The sequence below is a fragment of the Artibeus jamaicensis genome, unplaced genomic scaffold (genome assembly GCF_021234435.1).
Source record: "Artibeus jamaicensis isolate MK-2021 breed Jamaican fruit bat unplaced genomic scaffold, CSHL_Jam_final contig_233, whole genome shotgun sequence".
Lineage (NCBI taxonomy): Eukaryota > Metazoa > Chordata > Mammalia > Chiroptera > Phyllostomidae > Artibeus > Artibeus jamaicensis.
The window spans coordinates 41,787,564-41,804,645 of NW_026521486.1; the positions used below are offsets into that span (position 1 = coordinate 41,787,564).

The 17,082-nt window shown below is 38.1% G+C and overlaps 1 protein-coding gene across 1 annotated transcript in view; it reads left to right on the top strand.

Annotated features, from left to right (window-relative positions):
• MUC19 (mucin 19, oligomeric) overlaps positions 1-16,232 on the top strand; it is an 84,929-nt gene extending 68,697 nt beyond the window's left edge. Inside the window, exons 45-62 of the mRNA XM_053661428.1 lie at positions 511-555; positions 1,909-1,953; positions 3,134-3,187; positions 3,335-3,388; positions 3,875-3,928; positions 4,033-4,086; positions 4,814-4,867; positions 5,006-5,059; positions 5,182-5,229; positions 5,968-6,021; positions 9,498-9,527; positions 11,295-11,326; positions 11,415-11,577; positions 11,933-11,970; positions 13,312-13,422; positions 14,848-14,887; positions 15,235-15,343; positions 15,966-16,232. Of these exons, the coding sequence (XP_053517403.1) occupies positions 511-555; positions 1,909-1,953; positions 3,134-3,187; positions 3,335-3,388; positions 3,875-3,928; positions 4,033-4,086; positions 4,814-4,867; positions 5,006-5,059; positions 5,182-5,229; positions 5,968-6,021; positions 9,498-9,527; positions 11,295-11,326; positions 11,415-11,577; positions 11,933-11,970; positions 13,312-13,422; positions 14,848-14,887; positions 15,235-15,343; positions 15,966-16,149 (1,223 nt within the window). The 3' untranslated portion in view covers positions 16,150-16,232. The remainder of the gene's footprint in view (positions 1-510; positions 556-1,908; positions 1,954-3,133; positions 3,188-3,334; positions 3,389-3,874; positions 3,929-4,032; positions 4,087-4,813; positions 4,868-5,005; positions 5,060-5,181; positions 5,230-5,967; positions 6,022-9,497; positions 9,528-11,294; positions 11,327-11,414; positions 11,578-11,932; positions 11,971-13,311; positions 13,423-14,847; positions 14,888-15,234; positions 15,344-15,965) is intronic.
• The last annotated feature ends 850 nt before the right edge of the window (positions 16,233-17,082 follow it).

Here is a 17,082-nt window from a genome sequence, read left to right on the forward strand (position 1 = left end):
ACAAATAAGGAAAAAACAAGAGAAAGCCAAAGCAATATGAGTATATGCTTGGCCATGTGCATCACTGGCTAAATTTCAAGGATTGTATCATGAATAAAACATTACTGTTATTCCTTAAACACAGATAATTTTGATTAAAACAAACCTGACTGAGTTCCATCTTACCCCTTATGAAGTAGTTAATGTAAAGCACCTCTTCCATTTTCTCATCTGCATCACATTGGTTCTGCTTGTGCTCACCTGTTAAACATTTTCCTCTGGGCTTGGCAGTGGTCCACAGACTCCCCTTCCCTTCACACAGTGGTGATCAAAGTGTGCTTCCCAATGCAACAGCATCTACTTGTTCTGCAAACATTTTAGAAATGTGACTGGTGAGGTAACCTACAAGCCAGGTAGGTTATGAGAGGATGCAAAGTTCCACCTTCAACATCGGAATATCCAAATGTCCCAAGTGGTGGATAAATGACATTGAGAATGATAAAGTCATAATCTGCCTCTTCTCTCTTTTAGGCACCTCTGCTGCCCCAGGGAGTCCAGGGACAGGAAGTGAAACAGGTGAGGGTTGCACAAGGTCTCCTTTCACTTTCAGCGGCAGGGGACAGGGGTTGGCAGGGAAAACTCCAGTAACAACAATGAGGAAAGTGTGAGTCAGGGAAGGAAAGTGTGCAAAGGAAATGACGGTTGGTTTCTTATAGAAAGAGAGGCCCCAGGAATTATTTGTGTTTGCTCAACGCTATATGGTTACTTCAGTTTGAAAGGGGAGAGCATGCTGTGCTGATACCTTCATTTTTCTCATTGACAGGTGCCCCAGGGGAATACCCCAGGACAACCATTATACCTGGCAGTTCCCACACTGGTAGGTGAACAAGATGGAATCTCAATACTTTCACTGGGAGTATCGTTAGTAGGCCTGCTGTGATACCAGGTGAACGTCATTCTTTCCTTGATCTTCTATCCTCCCACCTCACCACTCACTCTGTTCTGCCTTCAGAGGCCACAACGTCCACAGAAGGCAGCGGCACTTCTGGCAGTGGATCCAGACCTGGTGAGAAAGAGTTTCTGCAGTTTGGGTGGGGTTCACCATTCATGATGGGTCTTCTTTGCCTTGGCTGCTGGTGTGTGTGCTTTGCAGCAGAGTGGTCTGCACTTGTGCCCAGGTTTTCCCAGATTTCCCAGACTTTGGGAGACTCTCAGTACTGGCCTCCAGTCTCATAGCTGCTACTTTGTAAAGAGGGGCTACTGGTGAAAGCAGTATGAGAGCTCCCCCCTGTGATGGCATACACATCACTAAGATGCCATAGGCAGATCAGACATATTGTGTCTCTGGGAAATGAGGAAAGCAATGTGAACTTGTAAACAGGCATATCCTCTGCAAAGATTTTCTTGTTCATAAGGGCAGTGATGATCGCAATATTTTTTTGGGACACTGATTTCATTTTTTGCATTTCCCTGGTGTCATTTCCTTGTGAGTGTAAGTGGTGAATATAGGCTAAAGCCATGTGTTTAACCATATTTGGAAAAGTGGGTTTCCTGGGACTGTTGGTCATGTTGAGAATATTACAGGTTTTGGAGATTTTCTACTTGCATTGGTCATACAAAGGCGATTCTCAGTTCATTAGGAAGCAGAGACAGGGCCCTTCATTAAAAGAAAGATACAGGTAGAGTGCTTTTGGAGTGCAGATTTCAGGAGATAAACAAGAAACCCATGGAAGATGTCAGACCCTTTGTGTTTCAGGTATCACTGCAATAGCCTCTGGCGCTACTGTTAGTCTTTGGACCTCTAACTTCAGTCAGTGAACCAATTCATGTAGACTTTCATGTCCTCTTACAAATTACATGTCCTCTTTCGTATTATTCATTGCACGCATACCCTATGTGGTTTTTATGATCTTTTTTTTTCTCTCTTAGGCACTTCCATCACTGCAGGGAGTCCAGGGTCAGGTAGCAAAACAGGTGAGGGTGACATGAATTCTATTTTCTCTTTCACTGGGATATATAGGAAAGGAATCTCCAATTGCCACTATAAGGAAGAGTTTGTCAGGAAAGGGCATTGAGGAAGGTCATGGACAGTTCAATTTCTTCCGAGACAGAGATCCGAAGGAAACATCTTGCAGCTAGATCAGTAATGAAGAGGGAGCTAATGCTGTGCTGATATCCTTATCTTTCTCATTTTTGGTGCCACATGAAGATTCTCTAGAGCAACCAATATCCCTGGGATTTCCCACACAGGTAGAATAACAAAAAGAAGTCTGCATATTTAATGACATAATATAATTAGTATTCTTGTTCTGACCAAATAGGAACGTACTCTTTTCTCTAATATCCTAAATCCTCTGCTCTCACCATTCCCCGTGTTCTGCCTTCAGAGAGCACAGCGGTAACAGTAGGCAGTGGCAGGTACAGCAGAGGAGCCAGGCCTGGTGAGAGTGCTCACCTCACAGTGGGGGTTTGCCATTAGTTAGGCTCTTCACAAGCTCCCATTTGCAGGTTTACTTTCCTGCAGAATTGTTGCATTTACCCAGTATTTCCTTTGATTTAACATATTATCAATAACTTTCAATGTCTGCTCAAGCTTCACAGCGGTAGCTTTCTCAGGAAGAGCAGTTGATGAAATTCCTAGGGGAGGGTTCCTCCTTGATGGCATATGCATTGCCAAGCTGTCAGAGGAACTGGGGCATATTAGATACCTGGGCAGAAGAGAAAGCGATATGAAGTCTTAAACATGCCTGTTACATATAGGTTCCCTTTCTTAAAAGAGCAGTAATGGTCGTCGATATTTTTGGCACATTTAAATAGTGTTCTGGTTTCCCTCCCCCACACAGTAGGTACCACTGCAGCACCACAAGGCCAAGTAACTGGGAGTGTCATGGGTGAACCTGGGAGAAACCCACCTTTCTTCTTCATTTTAAGTGAATGGAATATCTGTGGAGGGTGTCTTACATTGGGAATGTTACTATCGATATTTTTACTACTTTCTTAGTGATATGGGTCAGAGGAAAGCCTATGATTTTCACCTCATCAGGAGGCAGTGAAAGGGCCCTTAGATATAACATAGATGCACTTAGGGTCCTTTTAGAGGCAGGACTTTAACATATAAGCATCACTGTGAAGATGTCTACCCACTGTGTTTCAGGCACCACGGGGCTGGCCCTCGGCACAACTGTTGCCCCTGGCAGTTCCAACACAGGTGAGTCAACCAGGTAGCAGGGACTCTGATGGGTCAGTCTTGATGAGATTCCTCTTCAAGTGTTTTCCTGTGTAAGAGAACTGCCCTACTTTTCTGTGGTCCTTAAATAATTTTCAACTACCTGTATTCTACTTTCTTCTCTTTTAGGGGCCACGACTTCTGTAGAACATGACAGAATAACAAGTGTCGGAATAATTACAGGTGAGCTCTGTTAAGGCACTAATTGTACACTCTAATAACTCACCAATTAAAATTTTTGTCTGAAATACATCGAAACTCTTTGAGTTTCTCATATTCTAAATATGGGGCACAAATTTAGCAGATGGTCAATATTTGACATAAAGAAATTCAGCTCAGATAATTCAACATTTCATCCTTGTTCTGTGCTCTAAGACATCCTGGGACCTATTCCCCGACAGTTATATAGGTAATTTGCATGCAAATCTACTTCACTATAACTTAACCTTAAAAGAGAGATCCAGTGGTAGTAGACTGTCTTTGCAAATTTGTGGAAGGAAAGAAGTGTTTCATGGACTATCTACAGCTGGACTCAAAACTAGGAAATCCAGAGAAATAATCTTACTTTGGGAGAAACAAAGTTTTTATTGTTGTTGTTTTTAATAGCTCATGCCCATTTTTTTTATTGGCAATGAACTGACCTAGTGACCCAAATCCTTCTTATTTCAGGTACAACGGAGGACATCTCTGGCAAAACACCCAATCCTGGAAGTTCCAACACAGGTCTGAAGTTCTGAGTGTGTCCCCTCAAGAGACCCAGCCCATCGAAGCCCAGTTTGTCCTGTCTACATCTCCAGTCCTTACTCCTCTTTGTTTTCTTCTCTTAGAAGCCACGACTCACACAGAAGGCAGTGGGACAACCCAAGGAACAGTGCCAGGAGGTAAGCTTTTTAGGACAAAACCTAGGACTCTCATTGTTTGTCTATTTGTCTTGCTGCAGTAATCAAATGAGTGGGGAGGAGTGTGAAGGAGGGACCTGCAGTTTCTCTGAGGCTATATTGTATGATGTCAACCTGATAATTATTCTGCTTGGGGATTCCAAGTCCTCAGGTGTCTCAGCCAGATTGTCCTCAGTAGTCTGGCTTGCAAATATGTTCTCTTCCCTGCCCCCGATGGGTGTAAGTGCACATTGCCTGTATCTCATCCCCTCAGTACTTCCAGTCCTCCTTACCCAGCTTACCTTCCCCACTCCCTCCCCAGTAAGTAAATTTCTCTCATTTACTTCTACACAATGTTTATTGTTTCTTTTTATCTCCCCTTACTAGAAAGCTTCATGAAGGCAACTGATTATTAAAATGCTCTAGGTTGTAACAAACATTATTACTTATAAAGACTAAAGATGCTTCATTTCCTCTCTTAGGCACCTCTGGCACACCAGGTAGATCTGTCTCCGGAGCTGAAGTAGGTAAGGGATAAAGACCTGCTCCCCTTTTACTGCATAGTGAAAGGGGAACCTGGGAAATAAAATGCTGTGAACTTTATTTTCCATTTTCTTTAGAGAAGAATGTCTTCAGGGAAGGGCTCCCAGTGTTTTAGGGTCACACCAGTGCTGCCAAAATGAACTAGGGAGGAAGTGCTCTATTGTTCCATTCACTTTTTGCGTTTTAGGTACCACTGAAGAGTTTTCTGGGACAACAATTACGTCCGGAGGTTTTAACACAGGTAGGTTAACAAGAAGGAAATCCCCCCTTACTTAACTTCAGATGTCATGATCTCTCTTTTAAGTCTGCTATAGTAAAATACTAACCTGACATCTCTTCCCAGTAGTCCCAATTACCAGACTTTACCATCTTGTTGCAGGCACCACTACAGTAGCTTCTCGCACTGCACTTGAACCCGGGAGTTCAAACACAGGTGAGCCAGCTAGCTGGAGAGAATCTTCCGTGGTGCTTCCATTAAGAAGAGTACACCCTTAACTTTCCTCAGAATGTTAAATGGCCTTCAGCTCACATTTTTCCACCTTTCCTCTCTCTTAGAAGCAACATCGCCCTCTAGAGGCAGTGGAACCACAGGAATCAGTACTAGTGAGTTGGTGGATTTCTTTACCTCTCTGCTTTCTGATGATAACTAAATAACTAAATCTTTAGAGTGCTGTTTTACATACAGCCTTCTCATTATTATTTCTTTTATCCCTCACTCCAAACTATGAGGTAAGTACTATTTCTTTTTTACAGATGAGTAAATCTGTGGCTCAGAGATATTAATTAACTTTCCCAACGTGACACAGCAAATAAACAGCAGATTTCAACTCAGGCAATCTGGCTCCAAAGTCCATCCTCTTAATCATGATACTATGCTAACATTATACAATATCACTGGATTTCTTTATTGCATGTCTAAACTTTTCTAGAACATTAAAATTTCTACAGCATCAATATGTTATCCAAATAAAAAATTCAACAGACAGTCAATCCTGCTTTATTTCTTTTTCTAGGGGAATCTAGTAGCCTAGTCACTGGCATTCAAACAGGTAAAAAAAAAAAAAAAAAAGAAAAATGCCTTTCTATCCAGCATTGACCCCAGAGAAAAGAATGTTATCTTTGTGAGTCCCCACAGCGCCCCGCCCGCACATTGCCTGACAAATTTATATTCAGAATGAACCATTACATTAGGAAATGCATAAAACAATTCTGGAACAAGCTATTCCTGAAAATGATCTCTTTACATAATAAAAAGTTCTGTAGTTTCCTTGTCCTATTCTAGAATATACTCTTATTATAGGAATGAAAGTACATAATGTTGCCTTTCAATTTTGCTTTCAGGCTCTACTGGAGCGGCCCCTGGCGGGACCACCTCACCGGGAAGTTCCAACACAGGTAAATCAGTGAGGAAACTGGTGCTACAATTTCTGTCTTAGGGCTAGCTCTGAAGCAATAGCATATGGTATCTCTTTGTAAAATTTAAATTTGTATTGTGTTTCCCATTATCTTTTAGGCCCCTTATATCCCCATCCCCTCCACAATCACCACACTGATGTCCAAGTCCAGCAGCCCTTTTTCCTTTGTGCTCAATCCCCCACCTCCCCCATCATAGCTATCATCTTGTTCTCTATCTATGAGTATTTGCAGATGATATGATACTGTACATAGGGAACCCCAAATATACCACCAAGAAACTGCTAGAACTGATAAATCAATGCAGAGAAGTAGCAGGATACTAAGATAATATTCAGAAATCAATTGCATATTAATACGCAACTAACAGAAAGGGAACTAAAAGGAAGGGAAATTAAGAAAATAATCCCATTTACAATGCCTCAAAAATATTTAATAATAAATCTAACCAAGGATGTAAAAGACCTCTACTCAGAAAATTATGAGACACTGAAGAAAGAAATTGAAAAAGATACAAATAAGTGGAAGCACACACCATGTTCACGGAGAGGAAGAACTGACCTCATTAAAATATCCGTACTACCCAAAGCAATCTATAGATTCAACATAATTCCTATCAGGTTTCCAATGTCATATTTCACAGAACTAGAATAAATATTTCATAAAATTAAGTTAAATGTGTTAACAATAATCTAATATCCTCCCATAATTTTGTGATAGGTTATATAGTCTTTTTTTCCTTTTTAAGTTTTATTAAATTTATTGGGGTGACATTGGTTAATAAAATTGCACAGATTTCAGTTGCACAATTCTATAATGCATCGTCTGCCTTGTACTGTGTGTTCACCACCCAAAGTTAAGTCTCCTTCCATCACCATGTATCTCCCCATATGTCCTTTTCTACTGCCCCCCCTCCATCCCCCTTTCCCACTCTTAATCGCCGTGCCATTGCCTGTGTCCCTGAGGTCCCACCAGCTTCGTTCCTTCCCCTTTTCTCCCAGCCCAGTAAACTCCATTCCTTCTAACGGCTGTCAGTCTGTTCTGTGTGTATCTATGAGTCTGTTTCTATTTTGTTTATTAGCTGATTTTGCTCATTAGATTCTGCATATAAGTGTATCCTTGATGATTACTTTTTAAAGGAGTGACTCCCAGGTCTTTGAAAAAAATATCCTGGGTTATAAAGCTGGCCAGAGGCAGGAAGACGATTTACATCGCAAAGAGGGAGAGGAATGGTGGGAAAGACACAGGCAGGGGGGCCAGGAAGTGATGCTAAATTTCGTTTTGGAAGATGACTTTGAAGTTCAAACAGGGTTTTTTTTCCCCTAGGCCTTTTTAGTTTTTTGGTTAGGCTTTCACCAGAACTTCTTTCCTGGCAACTTAGTAATAAAACTCCTAGTTGGAAATCTCTGAGTGTGAGACTATGAAATTCTATTCCTGAATTTTTTAATATTTCATTCTGAAGGCTTCTCCTCAGTGTCAAATGGAATAAAAATAATCCCCAAAGTGAATGGACTGGAATGAATTGTCTAATCCACACAAAGCTTTCCTTGAGGATGAATTTGTGTGGCTGTCGGCACACTCACACACGCAGAAACTCGATTGCATGTGTCATTCTAATGAATAAAATGACAACACCCTCCTTTCATTGCCCCTGAGAAACCACTGTGGTAACAACAGGAAATCAAGAAACTGAAAATAAAATAAGTCAGTATGGGGAAAATCTTAATTTTTTTGTTACCTATTCAACTAACATTTCTTTGATACTTTGTATGTGTTCGACTCTGTAGCAGACACTAATAGCCAAGAACATCAATAAAACACAGTCCTTGTCATTTTATTACTTTGTGTGTGGGGGGCTGTGGATTATTATGGGCACTGAAACTGTCTTCACAGTGTGTTTAACATTAACCTATAAACATGTGCAGCAGTTATGGTCTCAAGGGTGTAGTGAGTGGAGAATATTAATTTCCCCCATTAGTTGGTATTATTGAGTGAAGGGAACAGAAAGGACGTGATTGAGTTTAATGAGGGCTGTGGTGAGAAGGGAATTCTCCTAAACGGCCCTTGAAAAGAGAGACACGAGACAGCATGAGTGAATTCAGGAATCAACCAGATAGTGACTCCATGAGGTTCAGGGAAGAAATGAGATTGGAAAGGTAAGTAGAAGAAGGTTCACGAACCTCATTGCCAAACTCAAACAATACTTTAATCCTTACACCAAATGGGATCCCTGTAAGAATTCTATCAAGAAAATAATATGATCAGATAGGTGTTGGGGAGAAATTATTCTGATAACAAGGTGAAGATTAGGAAATTGTTCCTTTTAAAAAAAGATATTATTCATTTTATTGTTAGACAGGGAGGAAGGGAAGGAGAAAGAGAGGGAGAGAAACCGCTAATGTGTGGTTGCCTCTCACGCGCCCCCTACTGGGGGCCTGGCCAACAACCCAGGCCTGTATCCTGACTGGGAATCAAACTGGTGACCTTTTGGGTCTCAGGCCTGTGCTCTATCCACTAAGCCATGCCAGCCAGGGCAGGAGATTGTCCTTTATGATTCCTCTTACAAATATCTTCAATGAATTCTTGGAATTCTGGTTCAGGGAAGATTTTCCTACTATATTAATGCCTAATAGATGATTTCTCTCTCCTACTGCTGGTTTCTGCTAATCTGCTGAACTTTCTTAATTGGGGAATAGCCTAGCCTCCCTCAGTAAAGAGAGATGCTTGATCCTGCCAACTCCCGCATCTTTAATTCCCTTTCTGTTTTTCTGTACTTGTTATTTGTGGGCATCTCTCTACCTAAAATGCAGAAATTTATGTTCTTTTCAAATATTCTGTTGCTTCTAGGCCAGAGTATTTACATGGTATGTAGAATAAAAGTATTGATCTGATTTTTAGCTGCTTGAAAACAGAATTTGAAATTTATCAGTAAATTATTGGTTTGACCAAAATATGTGAGGTGTAAAGCTTCAAAAAGAAACATGTGACCTGTTTAAAGCATTTGATGGGGGTGGAGATAGAGCCAGATTGAAATAGTTCCAGAAGACTAAAAGATATAGGTTCTTAGTGGGTTAAGTAAGTAGGTAACTAAAAATACTTATACGTGTCCTGTATATGACTTATTCTTTTCCTGTTTTGATTATATATTTTCTTGTCCTCTTCATCAGAACTGTCTTCCAAGGAAATCTCCAAGTTAGAGAAGTTTACCTTGATGCTTTCTCATTTCTCCTTCAGGTTCACGTATATCCCACCCCTTAAAATTTGTGATCCAGAGAGAACACTCACTAGTCACGGAATTTCAAATGCCACAAGGACCAGAAAGAAAAGATAGATCGGAATATGTGTGTTTTTTAAGACTAGCAATGTAGCTAGTTATTTTCAGTAATGAGGTAGCAATGTTTACCTGAAAACTATTCTAGTAACTTCAGGGACTAATATGAGCTGTCTGTTTTACACAGGATGTCCAGCACCACTTCCACCGCCTCCAGGTAAGAACACCTGCATTGAAAACCCGTCATTCTGCATCAGTGATGCTTATAAATCAGTTTCAGAGGTCATGCTAGTAAAAGTCACCACGAAAATGTTATAGAACAGAAAAAACTTAAAGTAGATGAATTTTGTTTTTACTCACCAAATAGTGAAGAGTAGTCTGTTTTCTTCCACGCAAACTGATGAAGCCAAACCAAATAAATGTTATCAGTCAAAATAGTGTACCAACTAAATAAAGTGTTTTATGTAATTATATATCTTGATCAAAGTATTATCACTCATGAGCATCTTTTTGAATTAGATAATTTCAACTATTCTGAGAGGTAAATTGTAGTGAGAAAAATTAAACTTAAACAAAACTCAATAATTTTAGAGGGTTTTGAGTTCCTACTGTTCTCAAGCCAAAGTGATAAGCTTTGTAGAAAGTGGCAAAAATTACCCCCAAATGTCTTCTTTGACCATAGAATATAGTGGGAGATGGGAGGTTCTCAAAGAAACATGGACAATTTTTATATAAAGCTGAGAATAAATTTCACAGTAAGAAATGTGAAATACATCATGGAATTGTAATTTGAGAACAATATACAGACTAGTCCAGGGTATATAAATGAAGAAAGAAGTAAGACAAGGTTGAGAAGGTAGATTGGGGCCACATTAGGGCAGACTTGAGAAGATAGAATGCTAAAATAAATAATATTTTATAAAACTATTAAAGGGATGTTAGAAGTTTTTAATCAAAGAAATGATGAGATGAAAATTAGGTTTTGGGAGAGTTATCCTAACTACAGTATAGAGAGTTGACTGGATCAGGAAGAGATCTGAACGAGGGTAACCCATGAAAAAGCCAGCGTATGCTCCATCATTAATAATAAGAGCCTAGATTATTATATAACAAATAGAACTGGGAAAGGAAGGCATTCAAGTGAGTATGAAGATACAGGACTGCGATAGATTAGATATCAAGTGATAGAAAGGAAGGAATCAAGATGACTCCTAAATTTTAAGCTTAAATGATTGAAAGGATAGTTTGATTCTTACCAGGAAAAAGCCAGTTTAGATGAGAAACTGATTTTAGAGGCAAGCGGATGAAATATTTTTTTTTTTTGCACATTGAATTTGATGTTTTTACAAACTGCCCAGCATGCTGCTTATTGGGCTGAGTGAGGTCAGGGTCTGCCTCCCTCGAGATGTTTGGACTGGAGCCAGAAGTTTGACAGCTGTCTACTCAATAATCACAGTGGACACTTGACATTGTGGTGAGAGGAAGTACCAGAGGAATGACTAGAGACAAAATGAAAAGAAGGAGGAAGAGCTGAAAAGAGAGGAGAATTTCAGTGTTGAATCCGAAGGAAGAACATTTTCAAGCTGAGAGTTACAAGTGTCAGCTATTCTAGGGATCTTGAAAAACTGAGAAGGCCCTTGAGACTGGTCATTATAAAGTCTTGGTGACTTGTAGGATTATGGAAGCAGAGGTCAGATTGTAAGATAGTAGCCATAAGATTTATGGACTACTGCCTAGAGAAATTAAGAATTCTCCTTTAGAGGGGCTTATAAAACCAGGAAATATATGAGAGCTTACTAGAGAAAGTTTGAGCAAAGTGGATGGATATGATTTTTCTACCTTAAGCATCATACAGTTCTCCATAATTCTGTCTCTCTGAAATCCTAATGTTAATTACAGTATTGTCCACCTGGTGGTTATCTACAAATAACAGATGGTTATATTTTGCCAAATTTAATCAGCATTTATCATTTCATGTTAACAGTTTGCCATGGCCCACTGGGAGAAGAGAAATCTGTATGTACATAATTTTTCTCTGCCTTAATTCAAATTGGCCGTCACTCCTGTATTTGACTAGAAGTCTAACCTTGGTTTGTTTCTGAAGCCTGGAGACATCTGGACTGCTAATTGCCACAAATGCACCTGTACTAATGCAAATGCTGTAGAGTGTAAGCCTAAGGAGTGCCCTTCTCCACCGACATGCAAGACTGCAGAGAGGCTGGTAAAGTTCCAAGATAATGACACCTGCTGTGAAATCGGATACTGCGGTGTGTATTCAGAATACGTTATTTGAATTGAATCGTTGTTTCCTCACTCATACATTCCAAAGATATTTATAGAAATACTAATGTGTCAAACACTATGCTAGATAGAGGTGATAAATAAAAGAGAATCAGTACTTGCCCTCTTAAAATTTACTGTCTTTGGTGTGGGGAAACCAAAGTGAACAGTTATGAATATAATCAGTAGATTAAAGGGGTATGATGGTGTCATGGGAAAAACATTGTAATTGGCTGATATATACATTGTCATTGGCTGATATGCACAATGCAATTTCTGTCTTATAAATAAAAAAGCATTATAATGTTTATTTTAGTATAAAATAATGTATTTGTTTTTCAGAACCAAGAACATGTTTATTTAACAATACCAACTATGAGGTAAAGATTGTTCCACTTTCTCTATTTGTATTAATATGATTATGAATAAATGCAGGCCCTTTCAGTTCATGACATGAAATTTTCATAAGTAATGGTGAGGCAGAATTCATTTTTTCCGATATTCAATTTCAAAAGAAATGTCAAATGTTGCACTCAGCATGGCTCGCTTCAAAGGGAGAAAATATACTTGATCATTAACCACCCAGCAATGGAGCTTCTGAATCATATTCCCCATGGGTCTCACCAGATGGAGAAGACACACTTTGTAACATTCAAATCAATGAACAGAGTTAAACTGTAATTATAGCCAGAAAGATCAGATGGTCAAACTGTCAGAGATCAAATAAGAAAACCCCAAAGACTGGAATCTCATTACGTGAATGTAGCAATACTGTATATTCAAGGGTGGGTTTTGACAACTGAGTTGGCCTTCTGGAAAGTAATTTAGCTTTTTAGAAAAACTATCAGGAAGCCACAAAAACCAATTGATTCTCAAACTGATTTTGATACATTGAAATCGGTGGTACTAAACATTAAAACATCTGAAATAAAGCACTCATGTGTGTGGTATGTTAGGGAAGATGTAAAAACAGAGTCAGAGAGTTTTTTTTAATTTGGTAACTCATTTATCACACCCAATTTTTAGTTTTGTAAAAAAAATGTTAGTGTCCAAAGGTGACCTGACTTGAGAATTTATGACAGTTTTTCAACATTAAAATATTATGATGTTTAGTGAACAAAGAAAATCTTGTACCTCTAATCATTTATATGGAAAATGATTGAAATAAAATTCTAATTGACCAGAAAGTTTATTTTGTGGTTTGAGGCTCTAAAAGAAATGCAATTTTCAAAACAGATGTTTGAATTTTGAGCATAAATAAATTATAAAGCAATCTAGAGAACTTTAAATGTATGGAAACACAAACAAAGACAGAAGTACAATGTGACTTGTTATTTTTGATAAGCCTACCTTATGCCATTTTTTCCCATTTGAATTTCTTATTTGTTTTTTCTTAAACTTATAACAACTGGTCAATTCACAGCTCCAAATAAAATAGCCTTTCTTCAAAATACTTAAAAAGTATAATAGAGTAGTAGTATGTGAATTTTAATTTGAAAATCTTGACTTGTTCTCTGCTTTCAATAAGAAAGTTGGATTTATACTTGGGAAATGGAAGGCTTTCAATCTACTCCTTCTTAAATATTAACCTAGTGGCTGAAAGTGCCCCTGGAAATTCACCGAGCATCATGAATTTGAATTTTTAACAGGTTTTATTATCATCTTCAAATAGAAATGAAGATGAATAATTCCCTTGTTCTCTCCCCCTCCCTACCTCCCAGATTGGCGCTTCATTTGAGGACCCTAAGAACCCCTGTGTCTCCTACTCCTGCAATGAGACTGGTTTGGTCATAGCGGTTCAAGACTGTCCAAAGCAGACCTGGTGTGCAAAGGTAAATTATCTTCTCAAGTAATCAACAGCAAGATTCACTTCTCATATTCAATGTAAGCACAACCTGTCTTCTTCCTTATTTGGTAAAGTTTCTACATGGCCACTAGACCTCTGATAGATTTCATTCCTGATATCTCATCTACCTTTTATTATCAAGTGTATTTTTCATATCAAGGATACATTTTTGGGCTGTATAAAACTTAATATAGTGCTATTCTAGAAGAAATAAATTACTGTAGAAAGCATATTGCTATTTTTAACAAAAACCCTAGTTTGTTTTCAAGGCTTATGGGGTTAGGTTAATAATTTTCTATAAAGGTACAAAATTTTCATGGAATTCCACGTATGTGTACTATTCAGATTGTTCTTTGTGCTACAGTCTTCATTTTTGTTCCCCAACATGTGGTGAAGGCTTTGTATTAATGAATGCTTAAATTTAAGTTATTAAGGAAGGTTTAAGCTCAACTTATTTTTCTTTCTGAAGATATAATTGATAATATGTTTTACAGTTTTATTTTAGTACTCCAGTGTTGGATTTAAACATTTTTCACGTTTTTACTCTGATACATTAATTAGTTTAAGAGTGCAATAATATGTTAGGTAAAAATGCCTGCCTGTCAGACACTTACAGTGTCCAGTGGTGATGTCATTATTAAAGTATTTTTCAATTAAAATGAGTAATATTTTTTATTTCTTTGCATTTTATTTTAGAAAAAAATTGGTTGAAATATTGTTTTTCCCTTTTGATCCATTGTTGCAAAAGTTAGTGTAAATACTCGGTCTCATTTTTATTGCTACTCCCTCCCATTCGTGCTTACTTATTTTTTTGCATTTAAAAAAATTTTTAGTTGTTGTTCAAGTACAGTTTCCTGCCTTTTACCCCCATCCCGGCCCAACCCCCAGGCCTCCCCACCTCCCTCCTGTTTCCAGGCCTCCCTTGTCTTTGTCCATGTGTCCTTTAACCTTGTTCCCCCAAACCCTTCCCCTTTGCCCCTGAAATTCCCTCCCCTCTCTCCTCTGGTCACTGTTAGCCTGTTCTCTATTTCAGTGTCTTTGGTTATATTTTGCTTGTTTGTTTTGTTGATTAGATTCCTGTTAAAGGTAAGATCATATGGTGTTTTTCTTTCACTGCCTAGCTTATTTCACTCAGCATAATGCTTTCCAGTTCCATCCATGCTGTTGCAAAGGGTAGGAGCTCCTTCTTTCTTTCTGCTGCGTAGAATTCCATTGTGTAAATGTACCATAGTTGTTTGATCCATTCATTTACTGATGGGCCCATTCGTGCTTACTGATCTGAGATCATCATGTTCATCTGTCCCATCTGCCCCCTGTGTGATACTGTTTCAGTAAGTTAAGAAATGTTATATTATTTATAGAAAAATACAAAAGATTTTTAGTCTTTTTGCTTTCTCTCCCACCCATATAGGTAGACCGAGTCTATGATTCAAAAAAATGTTGCTATACATGTAAGTAAAATTAAGCTCCACATGTAAAGAAATGTAAACTGTTGAAAAAATGGCTTCTTTAAAACAAAACAGCAGATTATTAAAAGAAGGTATCCTGTGTTAATAACACTTCAAGTATTCTAATCTATTTAATATATCCATAAACTAACAATGGATATTTGCACCTAATGTGCTATATACTGATTTATGTTGGTTGCAACATTCCCCCTAGTAAAAGACCAGTGATGTTTACAAGAAGGAATATATTGTGAAATAGCTATTACTATTCTCTAGTTGAATTAAGGAAACTGAGGTTTAGCCATTGTTCATATTAAACACTTCTGACTCTCTGATCTGCTTTGTTTTAGGTAATACTAACTGCAGGACTTCACTCGTGAATGTCACTGTCACGTACAACAGGTGCACGAAAAGACTTGAGATGGCGAGATGTGTAGGGGAATGCAAAAGGACCACCAGGTGAGTTTTTGAGTGTATACTGTGGGTTAATTTTGTAACACTGTGGGGGCAATAAAGCTTTCAAAACATTACATGGAAAAAATTTTATACAACAGCGAATGATCAGGACATTAATATGTAAAATATTAAGATCTGAAATATAAACGTTTTCAAAAGCAATGATTCATTTTGAAGTAGCTTTCTATATATATCAGACATAATACATTTAGGCAAATGTATTTTCATACAGTGAATACAGAGTACTTAAGCAAATACTCTTGCTAAAAGTGCATTTTTAAATTGTCACATGCACTTTAGATATAACATTTTACTTTTTTCCCTCTATGTACACTTTTACATATTAATTAATGGGTGGAGAATAACAATTTGGTTTTAGTTGTATATTTAAACATCTGTTTTCTGTATCATAATGCTCTAATTATGACATTATAAATTTCCATTTTGAATTTTTTTTCTTTTTCTTTTGACTTTACCTATCGCATCAGAAAAATGTAATACAGGTATAGGTAAAAGTAAATTGGTTGGGAGGCTTGGTCAATCACTTAGACGATTTAGCAGTTGAGCATCGATGTCAATTGAGTTCAAAATACATTCCAAAAATATTTATTTTTGATTTTTTTAGGTACGATTATGATATCTTCCAGTTGAAAAATTCCTGCCTTTGCTGCCAAGATGAAGCATATGAGTTGAGAGAAATTGTTCTTGACTGCCTGGATGGCAGTACGTTACCTTACATATACAGGCACATCACGAAGTGTTCTTGCTTAGACAAGTGCTATACCTCAACGTCTTCATCTATGTCCTGAGAGCCCACTTACTGTTAACATTGCCTTTCTGGTTGTAACTTGCAGGCATTTACTTTATAAGTGAACAAAACTAATCACCCACTTGTGAGAATAACTAAAGATCTGTATCTCAATCAAAAGGTGAATTCTCATTCTAATGCATTTTTTTGTTGTTGTTGTTGACCCAGTCTGGAAAAATAAATACAATTTTGCAAGCAGTTAGTGAGTACATGTATTTATTTTATAGCAATAAGAATTCTGCAAGTCAAGGAGAAGTGGAGTGTGGTATCATGGCTCTCCAGTATACCCATATTCTACTCAGTTGCCTAGTGAGGCCATTCTCCCATTATGTTCCTTCCCTTCACAGTTAAACTTACTGAAAACAGAGTCTTTGTTCTCTTCTCTTACGTCTTTATGTTAGTTACATCAGCCCTTTCATTCTACAACAAGTCTCTCTGCTTAGGACATCAGCGGCCTCGTTATAATTTTTTCTATAGGGTCTGGTAACATTTCCACTCTTTCTTTCTTGAATCGTTTTTCTTGCTGTTTCTGTTACATCATTTTTGATTAATTCTCCTACCTTTTGTGGACAGCTTCCCTTTTGTCAGCCCTTAAACTTTAATTTCTTCAAAGGTGCATCCTGTTCCTCTTCTCACTTTACTCATGTTTCTTAGATGATTCCATCAACACCAGTAGATGTGTTTATACACTGAGGATTTCTAATCTACACATCCAGTCCCAGCCTCTTCTCTGAATTACAGACATTGATACAGCTTGAGGGGAGGAGAGTGGAATGCAGCCAATCAGAGAAGTGAAAGAAATAAGAATGAAAAAGGGTAAAAGTAGCTTAAGGGACTTAGGTAAGAATGTCAGGAGAACCAGTGGCACACTCTAGGGGTAATAGACAGAGAAAGGAGGGAAAAGAGCAGAAAGTTTGTTCAAAGAAATAATGGC